Below are 12,280 nucleotides of genomic sequence, written 5' to 3' on the forward strand. Positions count from 1 at the left end.
CTGAGAAATTTCTCTGAACATACTTAACCAGTGTAATCAACCATTTCGGCGCAATTAAAAAACACGCGTTTTGTGATATCAATGGGACCAGTGAGCGGTACGGTTTTCGAAGAGAACAAATTTCGCTGTGGCCGTGGCCGGCCCACCATAACCTTTTACCAGGAAGGGGAATCCCTCTAACAAAATGGGTAGGATGGATGGGAATCTCTCCAAGCAATGCTTGCAGATCGTAGTTCATACTTCGTAAATGATCACTGATCTAATTAGCATTTTATGCATCGTCAGCTTTATGTGGCGGCGTATGTTCTTTGGTGAAGATTTCTTGCGGAGAGTTAAGTCAGCCCGACTTTCAGCTTGAACGCTTCGTTCAATCTCCTTACTCATATATTTTCGGTGGTGGCCAGAGGTTCCAAATATATGAACTTATCAACCACTTCGTGTGCATCGCCGTCAATAATCGCTGTCCGTGGGAGGCAAATGTTGTTGTTTCTAGCCCAACCCTTCCAGTTTCCATCTTTAGTCGGGCGTAGAATGCCGTCCTAAAGTTTCTAGTAATGATGTCAAAGTCATCTGCGAAGTTTAAAAGTTGGCTACTTTTGCTGAAGATCATCTCGATGCTCACTCGCCGTATTAAAACTTTAATAGCGATGTTAAATATGAATACAGGACAGTTGAACCCCCTCACCGCCACCCTCTGCACAACTAGAAAGGACTCGCACATCACTCGTTTCAGCTTTGAACAGCCGCGTCAGTTAATCCCGTTTTCGTGCATTATCTGCCATAGCTCTGCGCGCTCCGCTCGACTGTCTCGTATGCTGCCTTGAAATCCGCGAAAATATGATGCGTGGGCATGTAAGCAAAGCCTGGGTGCTAATTCCGTTATCGAAATTTGACCTTCTGTTTTTATACGACAGACTTCGCAACCAGCTGTTAGAATACATGAGAGTGCGGGGTCAGTGCTATGATCCTATTGACTCATGTGGGCATGTTGTACTCCTGAAATTTCTATAGAATTCGTCGGATTGTTAAAATTTAAAGATTTTGGATTGTGGTAATTACAGCGATCTAGATGATCGGTCTTTTTGTAGATAAGACAAACCACTCCTCCGGTAGTTTCTCTTCCTCCTTTTGAATTCTGGAAATTATCCAACGAAGTCGTACGTCGGCTCCAGCTATAACGTAGAAGTCTTTTTTCTTTTCACCGTCGGGTCTACCTTCGTGTGACTTACTTTACCAACCGAGAGCCGGGGTGGCTCTTGCCGTACTAAGAATTCCACTCCATTGTACTTGGTCCTAGGCGTCTCGACACGCAAGTCGGTTTCAGCCTGATCGAGCCATTCTATTGGGCCCCTCTATTCCTGGTACCGGTGAGGTTCTTGAAGAGAACGGATTTCACTGCACAGTCGTGCGGCATCCTTGCTACGAGGCCGTTATTGTCGGCGGTCACCAGAGATCCCAAATATACGAATTGATCAATCTCTTCTAGTTCATCGCCATCAATTGTCACTGTCCGTGATACGTAAACGTTGCTTTCTCTGGAGCCTCTTCCTACCATAGATTTGGTTTTCAACGCATTGATTTGTAACCCTATCCTCCTAGCCTCCGTTTTTAGTCTGGCGTAGATTGCCTCCGCCGTCCCAAGCAAAAAGCAGAGCCATGGGTATAAATGTCCTGTTGAGAACTTGACCCTTCTTTATCGACAGACTTCGCAGCGGGTGATTAGAGTACAGGACAATTACGGGGCTAGTGCAACGATCCTACTGACTCTAAAGCAGAACCTCCCAGCCGAGATTCGAACATACGACGACTAACTTGTTAGGCCAGCATCGTACCCCGAAGCTAACTAGGCGGGGCCGTCCCAAGGTTTCTAGTAATGATGTCGAGGTCGTCTGCGAAAGCTAGGAGATGGCTACTCTTGCTGAAGATCGTATATCTCGTTTCAATACCCGTTCGCCGGGTGAAGGTGTGATAGCAATATTGAATAACGTACAGGACAGTCCATCTCCTCGCCGCAACGCTCTGCGTGATTCGAAAGGACTCGCGGCACTCGTTCCAGGGTAGCTTTGATCAGCCGCGTCAGTTTGTCCGGAAACCGTACCGTACTTGTGCCATAGCTGTTCGCGTTCAACTGTATCGTATGCTGCCCTGAAATCCACGAAAATATGATGCGTGAGACCGTTGTACACTCGACATTTCTGGAGAATTTATCGGAGAGCAACAATATTTTATTCTGAACTTCATGTGAACAGTGCACGTTTATGATGGTGTAGTTGTAGAAACGGCCTTTTATTCTAAGCATACACATCCTCTCGTTAGTCGGCTTCCAATCCATAACAGAATTCTGCATTCTACCCATAACTACAAAGCTCGTTCCCTGCTCGTTTAATGTTCCACTGCTCTCGTACAACTGAGCCATGCCGCCACGGATTCTTTGCCACCTTTGCGACAGATCTCCAGCCTGTAGTACCACGATGGTGAATTGAAACAGTTTGAGCTGTTCAAGTAGCACCCAGTCGCCATCCATAAATTTATGCGATCTGTGATTCCAGGTACCAAGAATATATTTCATGTCCTTATTTCGCTGCCTTTATCGGTGGCGAATGCTCCGAGTAGAAGTTTCTTGATTTTTCGTGGTAACTTTGTTTACGCAGGTTGCCTTACTAGAGCCACTTTAGCTTTAGTGCTCAAACAACAAGTTTCTTAATTCAGCCGTCTGCTCTGGATCAGACGCTGTCGTGAACCGCCCTAACTTAGAGTGCAGGCGTTCATTAGATTGAGGAAATGTCAAACCATCAAGAACCGCTGCTAACATGGTTACAGATACTCGACAAAGATTTTCCTAGTAGCAACACTGAGCATTCGCGTGAGTGTCTCCTTCCCTGTCAGCACAGACAAAGACGAAACACTTTGAAAAAAAATTCCTACCGGAGACCCGGAGTTGATTACTCGATTTCCAGTAAGCTTACTTGTATTCCAGCTATTACGACGAGGAGCTATAGATAGAATTTGCTGAAAAAAGGCACTGCGGAGGTCCGACAGAACGCATTATCCAACCGTTAACCAGCCATGTTTCATTGTTCGTGCACCAAAGAGCTTAGAAAGTTGAGATTTTTCTATATATTAATAGATCAAAAATTCAGATAACTATAACTTTTTGGTTTTTTGTTCAATTTTTTTAAACTGAAATAAACTTTTGACGATGCAATGGATACACATGGTGATTTGGTTTTAAATGCAACTGTTTTTTATTATTGTGGAATTCACAAAATATTCAATTGGTGATTCGTACACAAAATATATTAAAATGTTTTGCAAACAAATTATTCATTTGCACAAATATTACGCAGTGCAACAATGATCTATTCCAAAATATAATAAGTTTAAAATGTAATCATAAAGTTATTTTTATAATCCTTATAATAATCCTAACTCTCAATCTTCAACAGACTCCGTTCCTCCATGGACAGCCTGGATGATCCGAGCTCGGACTACCAGGTCACGCATCCCGATTCGGACGGAGAAATGAACTCCATGCTGACGATGAAACCAACCGGAACCCTACAGAACGGTCACGTGATGAACGGAACCGTCGACACGGTGAAGTTCGAACAGAAACAGATGACGTCCGAATCGAAGACCAAGGTCGTTACGGACGGTTTCAGCAGCGAACAAGCGACACTGAACTCTGCTCAAATGAAAAAGCTCCACGCCGGCGATGTACAATACCAAGAGGAAGCCGCCCTGGCAGCAATGAGCAATAAAATGGAAGTAGACGGACTGAAGACGGAGGAAAAGGGGGCTCTATTAAAGGTAGGTCATTAAATTGCTTTACAGTCCCCGGATGTTATCGTGACGAAGTATGTGGGTACCAATTTCGAGACGCCTATCATGAAAAAAGGTAGATTGGACTACAATTGGATGGAACTAAGTTCGGTTTTTGACAAACTATTTTATACGTCAGGTAATTTCAAACGTGTAAGGTATCAGAACTTTCATTCATGAAGCTTAAGGATACAGAAGCTTACCAAAAGAATTCCCAACACAATGACTCATCCCGTGGTAAATGTGCCGGTCCGCGAAATTCCAGAGCACAATCAAACAGATGATTCACCATCGCACTCTTTCTCTCTGTACCTAGGCTTATGTTGTGGAATTTCGTCTAAGCACCACCTTCTTTTCAAGGTCGTCTGGTGGATACGCTGCAAATGCCCCACCAGTGGATGACTCATTCATGTTTCATGTGTTGTTACAAATTTCCCATCCACGCAAGCAGAGCATGTCAGGACAGAAGGCACGAACAATCTGAGCCTCTTGTGCAAAACGAAAAAAAACTTCCCAAGCGGTTCGGGTTTGAACGGCATGTGAATGGGATAGTTGAAATACAACAGCTCTGAGTCACGTATTATTTAGATTGGAATACTCACAATACTTAATTTCTCCATTATATCTTTGGAGGCTGCAAAAAGTATAATTGTGACGAAATGTTTTGACGGTTGCTTTAAACCCTACAAGTGTAAATCTAGCCAGCAAAAATCGACCGATAACTTTACGTCTGCGGCAGAGTTCGCTGACATATCCTGTTCCTGCGCATTAGACTGCCGATGGATCGACCGTTACCTCCGGAAGGTCCTTTCAGAGCAGAACGTTTCAGTCGAATGTGAGCTTTCATTACGTGAATTGCTTACTTCAGACCAAGATTAATTTGAGATGCACTCGCAAATAATTATTGGAAATTTTTATGTAAAATGTTAGTTGTTTCTTGTGCGAGGCGAGAAAAAAAACTGTGAAAAAAAATCGGTGTTAGCTTACTTTACTTTACTGTGACCAGTTCATCGCCATGATCCTAGGACGTTATGTAATTTGTGCGACAGTAATTTCTAGAAGCAGTAGTGACAATTTAACAGTGCAAGTAAAACGAAGTTTCCAGCTACTTCAAAGGTCAAAACTTTTTGTCGAAGCCAGAAAAACGCCTCTTACAATAACAGTACAACGGATTCCGACAGTTGCTTTCAGTCGTGATGGCACACGGGTATGAACGAGTTTTTGAAAATGTCCAATCGTATTTTGTTTGCTCAATATAAACGGAGTAACTGTTTACCTGTATTTATACGCAATCGATGATTTGGATACGAATATGTCTTATGGTTATACGCGATGACGTATTACGTGGAGAAATATTTGTCTTTTATTTTGCTTATAGACGCGTTTAGAAAACTGTCGGAATGATTGATTTTGCTGATCAAATAAGCTGTCTTCATCGCGCCTGTGTTGAATATTACAATTGAGAATTCAAATCAAGTAATAGTGCGGTGAAAACGGTGAATTTAGCAAACTAAAACATGATTAATCATCCAACCGTTTCACACAAAAATAGAAGCAATGTCCTCACCATCCTAGCCTAGAGCATCGAAGATACGAGCCGTTTTTCAATGTCAAGAGCGCCGAAAAGAAAACACAGAACCAAGTTGAACACGCTTCTCGATTCAGTCGCATCCGTATCTACCAGTGAACTGTATCGACTCAAGTGCACCTGGCATTTCTCATCCCGTGTTTGTTGGTCCGAGACACTTTGGAAGATAACTGACGCGTGAGAATAGGTTCGACTAATTTCTACCAAAGCAATGTATTTTTTGGTCCTTTTAAAAAGACCAGTCAGTCAAAACTATTACCAGCAGTGGAAAAGATAAATATTATTGAATTTGTCTAATTTAATGTTGTTCTACTTTGAGAAGACACCATCTGTTCCATGTCGATTAGTGTGCAGACGAAAAAATATCCGGGGTTTTCCAAACATATGACGCAAATTGATTGAGTGGCGTTTGATTTAGTGGCCAGTATTTGCTGAAACTGTACGATCCAATAGTTGATAGCGTGATCGAGTGTAGTTCTCACAACAAGTGTTTCGTACGAAGTAGAAAGGCAATGCATCCGGCTCAGACTAACTAATTATGATTCACTCGAAACATGTAATAATTTAAATATTGCATTCAGCAATTTGCATTACAAAACTGAACGTATTTATCATGAAACCAGATTGTTCAAACATCGAACGCATCAATTGTGAAGACCACGCGATCTGTCCACCACTAACGTGATAGTGATTTTAAATCAGTTGAAATAAATACTCTGACAATCAGTGTTTTCATATTACGTTAGCCTTATCCGCCAGCTAAAGTCGTTTCTACCAACACCAAAGCACACCGCCAGCGGGTTCATAAATAGCAGATTTCCCTACCACCCACTCAATCGACTTCCCAGTCGCATACAACAAGCCACCAGAAAATAGATGATTGAAAATCGGCCATATGTAGTACATACGTCGTTGGTTGCGTTGCTTGCGATGTTCCCCCATCTCCGCCTGGCACACCGAAACGGTTCATTGTTTTGATCGTGCGCGATCGTGTCCTCTGGCGAAGTGAAAATTCTCACCATCTCGTGGGAGACACCACAGCACAGGGGTTTAACTGGCTCGCTCTCGGACATTACCGCCGGGGAAAGGACCGACCGACCGTACGACGTGTTACGTTCCCAGTTTCTTGCCAGCATCGCCGTGGTCGCCACTGATTCGGTGAAAATTGTGTTTTGCAACATTTCTGTACTTCCGAGAACACATTCGCAGTGAATTTAATGCTCGGGTGTGAATTTGTGCGAGGCACGTCCAAGTGACGCAGTTGCATTTAATTGCCGGCGAAGAAATCCCGGCAGCTTCCCATATTAAGTAATATTAGCGAATAGATGCTAATTAAAATGTGCATCAAGCTAGTGATTAAAAGTGCATTGTCAGAAGGAATCTAATATATGGAAAGTGGTATAATAATAGCGCTGCTCGAGTGGTGAATAAACTGAATTACAATTGGAACGACATTACACAACACGCAGCAGCACACTATGGGCAGCCAAGCGCCGTGGCCTGTGCGGAAGGGGATATTCCGTTCAACGGGGCAATCGGATTTTGTTCCTACCCGCACGCCTAGTCCGATCGTAGAGTTTCCGCTGTCTCCGCCGCCTCCACAAACGCCAACCGCCACCAGTCCCACACAGCACAAGAATGGAATATCTCTTCACGTCAACAGTCCTGTCACCAGCCCGCGGGTTGTTCTTGTCGATAGTCCGTTGGCAACACCATCAAGTGTACGCACCACCTTCGAAATACCAATCGAGAGGGTCAAGGTAAGGGTTCTCTGGAGCACGTCGCAATCGTCGCTCGCTACTTCCCAGCTAGCCGTCTCATCCCCGCCAACAATCGCTCATCTGTTGATGTACGTCAAACTGGCTGTCAAAATAATTACAGTCGTTTTTAGATATTCAAACAAACTACTCGAAAATAGCACCGACAGCATTAAGATTGGCAGTTTTTAAAAATATATCGCAAACAAAGGCCAACCTCGGGCAAAAATATCTACCCAAAGCAGTAATCTAATGCCTTAATGCTTTCAACCATTTAGTCGTTAGTGGCGTTGGAATTCTCAGTTCTAAATACTTTAGCATTCCATCAAAGCAAAATATCGCAGATCGAAATTCGCTTCGTCCATCAAATCGACGTCAGCCTATTGCTGTGCGTGTGCGGAAGAGAACAATTACCACCTAAAAAGCCAATTTGTAACGTTGTAACATTGGCAAAAGCGTTGATTGTTAACTTGTAAACTTAACTTTGAATAATTTGTGGGCGACAATGAGGTTCTACTCTCAATAGAGATACATGCTTGCTAGAGTAATTAAAGTACCTACGAATTTCAATCAAATATTTAATTAACGATATATTCTATCTACCAATGAGTGATAAATGAAGAGAGACCAACTAACTACCAGATTTTTGTCAATAGTATATGTTACTACACTTTACCATGGTCTATAAAATTAGCGACAAACGGCATATCATATCAATATTGCTGCTTCATCAGGTTGAGAAACAGATAATTTGTTATGTCTAGGATTTCATGCTCAGTTCATGTAGCGAGAATAACCTATTTTCTTCTAGTGTTGTACTTCAACTACACTGGGTGTTTGAATTCTGAGAGTTGTCTCAACAACAAAACAACATCTTGACGTGACGACTTGAGATCTGCCAGCCGACGACAAGGCGCATGATCGAAATCATTTGATGTTGAATCTTGATTTAGAAAATAAACGTTCATTCGTCGTGCTTTTGTTTTCATAACATGACTTTGAAATTGTGATTTATCTCTCTGTGAAGCTGCCACTACATTAAAATAATAACGAGAATATTATCACCGTTGATTAAAATTGAAAGCATCGATTCAGTCGAGAAACTTTCCCACACGAGAATAAATCTATGCTGGCAAAAAAGCCTTAAATATAATATAAGATAATTAGAAGAATAATACGCATATGTTGCTAACTTTTAGAAAGAAAAATATCAATATGGTGTAGATATACTTCCAAACAGGTCGTTTTATGTTCGAATCTATACTGTCCTGTACATTAACTGCGAAATCAGTCGAATAAAAAGAAAGATCCGGTCTTCCTTCTTTTACTAAAAAAGGAAGTTGTGAGCTCTGATCGAAATTCAGCTACCTTTTTTTTAATCTTTCTGACGCAGAATCAAAATACATACTAGTTAGGTGCCAAGTCTGGTGGAGTTGACAGTAGGTACAGCTTCCCAGTCACTATTCTCAAAGGACTTTTAACCATTTTAAAACGCTATAGCAACATGTTACCAAGCATGGTCATGATGGAAAATTCTCACTCGGATCTAGTTGAACATTCTAGCTACTTTTCTGTCAATTCTCGCTCCAAGTGAATAAATTGGTGTCGATACCTACACCCAGGGGTGTCTGCTTCCCAGCGACCCATTGCATTGCTTTCTGTTTTCTGTTCAGTCGTTTGCTTTGCCCCCAAATGATGCCAAATGCTGTTTTGGCCAGCAACGCAATCTCATACTACGGCGATTGAATGGCTCCGTATAATAAAAGGAATAGTGAAGAGACATTGTACCGACTGAAACAATTTGCTCAAACAACCCCGAGAGCGATTCTGCTACTCTCCCACAGGAAGAGATGAAAGAAAAGCATTATTAATACCCGAACTCATCGGTAAACTTAATGAAGCTAACTGTCGCTTTTGTAATCATGAAATTGAAAGCTCCGAACATGTGTTGTGCGACTGTGTTGCACTATATCATAAACGACGTAGATATCTTGATAAGGGGCTGACTCAGCCCTGCGATATTTGGAATGCTGCTCCTAATCAGGTGATAAATTTCATACGAAATGCATCACCTGATTGGGATAAATGCCGACAGTAGTTGAGGTGGCTCATCAAACTTTGATAGCTCACCGATACGACATGGCGTAAATTAAAAGAGGACACACCACAATAGATCAAAATAATGGTCGCGGTGGTAAGTCCCCAACACGGGAAAAAAAATACCCGGATGAACAAAAAAGATTCGCATAGCGTCTGTGCGGTTCCTCACATAGGAAACAGGTGGAGGAATTCTGCAAACAATACGTACAGCATACCTTGCTTATAGAACCAGAATTCTTGTATGAAAATCCAACAGTGAATTCCCTGTATAGCTGAACCTAGGTAAAGGAATCGCCTTTACTATGAAATAGGAATTCCCGGGATTGTGAAAGCAGGAATCCTCGTGTGTTAGTGGGGATGGGCAGAATAAAACAGCAAAGCACCGCAGAAAAAAAAATGCTCTTCGCTTTTCGTAGGAAGTAGGGTATGTTACTGCTTCGTCGTAATTGCCTATTCCCGTCCTATCCAACACAAATTATTAAAAATATCAGCGTTTTTTATGACACACAATGCAAAATTTGTTATTCCCTATTATTTTAGTTTTTTGATTACCATACGCGATCAATCAAAGTGAGCTGAGATCTTTTTGAATGCTTTTTTCATTAAAGAATTCCTACCAGCCAAATTTCCTACGTTTTTTCGTGCGACGAAGAAATAAATGTCGACTAATCGTTTCAATTTCCGTCATTCATAAATGGAAATAACTCACGCATAGCATTGTCGTTATTCTGCAGCCGGGAAAACTTGTATGACCAGCAGAAACTTTTGCAGAATAGCATTTATCATGCCGTCTTACACAAATACATGCGCGCTATTTTCATAAACATTGTTGTGATTTTTAGTTCGGACGATGCAGACACGATTGCAGGACGCAATCGCATGCAGGACGATTCGGATTTTGATGGACGAATTTTAAAACGGTACGACGAATTTAAGAAATAAAATCAGTTGCGTAATTTCAATAAAATGCTTTAATAATCGCTTTTCAGTGATTTTAAAATGCACGGATCGGAAGATTAGTGTGTTTGAGTTAAAACAGTACAAGAACTTTTGGAGTATTCATTAAATCCATCCAAGAAATGATGAAAATTCGAGTGGCTTTACTTACTACGCCGGGAATTAGAAATAAACCCTAACTTGCGACAGAAAAAGAGAGACCAAAGCGCTTTGCAGTAAAACGTTGAGATTTTACTTAGATTTAGATTACTTTCGGAGCACGGTATAAGACTGATTACAGCTCTCTCGTAATTTGCCGTCGATGTTTCTAGTTGGCCTGGATTGTCGTAATGAGGCTGTTTTCCGTTGCTGCAAAAATGACTTTCTTAGTAGCGTTCGCCAAACGATCTGTTGACTTTATTTCGTATAGCACCCAATGATTAACTGGAGGATTTTGTATCCTTTAGCGTCCGATCACACATTTAAGCTACTGAATTTTACTTGGTTACTTGGGTTTTGTTTACTACAAAAGCTTTGGCAACTCTGTAACAAGATAAGCTCGTGACTTTCTATTGGATCTTTCGCAACTAGGGTAATTCGCCATTCATTGTACACCACCCAATTATTGCACACTTCGTAGTGTTGGCACCTTTTCACGACGGTTTATTATGTTAAATGTAAATTGACAACATCGGCTAGATAATTTCATTATCCATCAGAATGTTACTATTTTCTAATCAACGTGGTTTTTAATAACAAATTTTCTTACATGTGTCCCAACTTCCCTTTTATCAAACGATTTTATTATCTAAATTACTAAGAAAGTTGGTAAATCAACATTCACCAAACGATTTTCTTATCTTAATTATTAAGAAAGTTTATATACAAAATAAGCGTTTATCGAACGTTAGATGCTAATAAACATGTTCTATAGGTTTCGTAGCATTCGTAGAAACTTACTATCCTCAATAAATGAATAAAACTGGGTCTTTCTAACACAACTTGCTGATAAATTCGCAAGTTCAATAATTGGAACACCGTACGATATTCCTTCCAATTTTGTTGCACATCTGTTTTGCTTATCCTAACCCCTGTTTGACAGTTGACAGTTCACTTCCCCGCGGTGCTGCTTTTTGTTTATTAACGCAAGCGGTGGGAGCCGTAGTTTTCGGTATCGCGATTTTTTCCGTTTTCACCGTTTATTGCGAGGTTTCCAGGTCTTAATGGATTCTAGGTAATCCTAAAGTATGTATATGTAAGTGTTGTTTGTTTGTTTGTTTGATTATAGTCACTTTAACAGCTTAGGTCATTCGTGACTGCTGCGGAGTTGGCATTTGAACCCGGGTTTTCGGCGTGAATGCTAATCACTACGCCGGGACTGACCCCTATATATATATGTAAGTGGCTTACTTACGTGGCTTGCCGTCCTAAGACAAAGCCTGCTACCGCTCCGCAATTCCTCGGACACCGAGTACTCTTCGCCAGATCTCGCTCCACCTGGTCTAACCATCTTGCTCGCTGCGCTCCTGGTCGTCTTGTTCCTACCGGATTTGAGGAGAACACCATCTTTGCAGGGTAGTTGTCCGGCATTCTTGCAACATGCCCTGCCCATCGTATCCGTCCAGCTTTTGCCACCTTCTGGATACTGAGTTCGCCATAGAGCTGTGTAAGTTCATGGTTCATCCTCCGTCTCCATACTCCGTTCTCCTGTACGCCGCCGAAGATCGCTCTGAGCACTCGTCGTTCGAAAACTCCGAGCACTCGTAGGTCCTCCTCGAGCATTGAACATGTTTCATGCCCGTAGAGAACAACCGGTCTAATAAGCATATTGTACAGGGTGTTAAGCAATGACATTTTACAAATTAGAGTATTACTAACGGATATTGAATCTGTGGGAAAACCGGCAATAGTAGCACGCCAGCGGAGGTCCGGACGATTAAAATCACCGAAAAGCAGATGCAGGTAATGCACATTAAGTAATCGAACTATTGAGGTTCTCAACGACTAAATGATTTCACGACAGATCGGGTGCAATGTAAACTACACCCAAACATATGATCCGCTCGATGCCGTGAAT

The 12,280-nt window shown here is 41.8% G+C and overlaps 1 protein-coding gene across 10 annotated transcripts in view; it reads left to right on the forward strand.

Annotated features, from left to right (window-relative positions):
* The window catches only part of LOC128738902 (NAD(+) hydrolase sarm1), a 95,480-nt gene that overhangs the window by 70,104 nt on the left and 13,096 nt on the right, over positions 1–12,280 (forward strand). For all 10 annotated transcript variants that reach the window (XM_053834367.1, XM_053834366.1, XM_053834369.1 and 7 more), the window contains one exon: positions 3,447–3,810. In XM_053834367.1, coding sequence (XP_053690342.1) covers positions 3,447–3,810 — 364 coding nt within the window. The remainder of the gene's footprint in view (positions 1–3,446; positions 3,811–12,280) is intronic.

The sequence above is a fragment of the Sabethes cyaneus genome, chromosome 2 (assembly GCF_943734655.1).
Source record: "Sabethes cyaneus chromosome 2, idSabCyanKW18_F2, whole genome shotgun sequence".
Lineage (NCBI taxonomy): Eukaryota > Metazoa > Arthropoda > Insecta > Diptera > Culicidae > Sabethes > Sabethes cyaneus.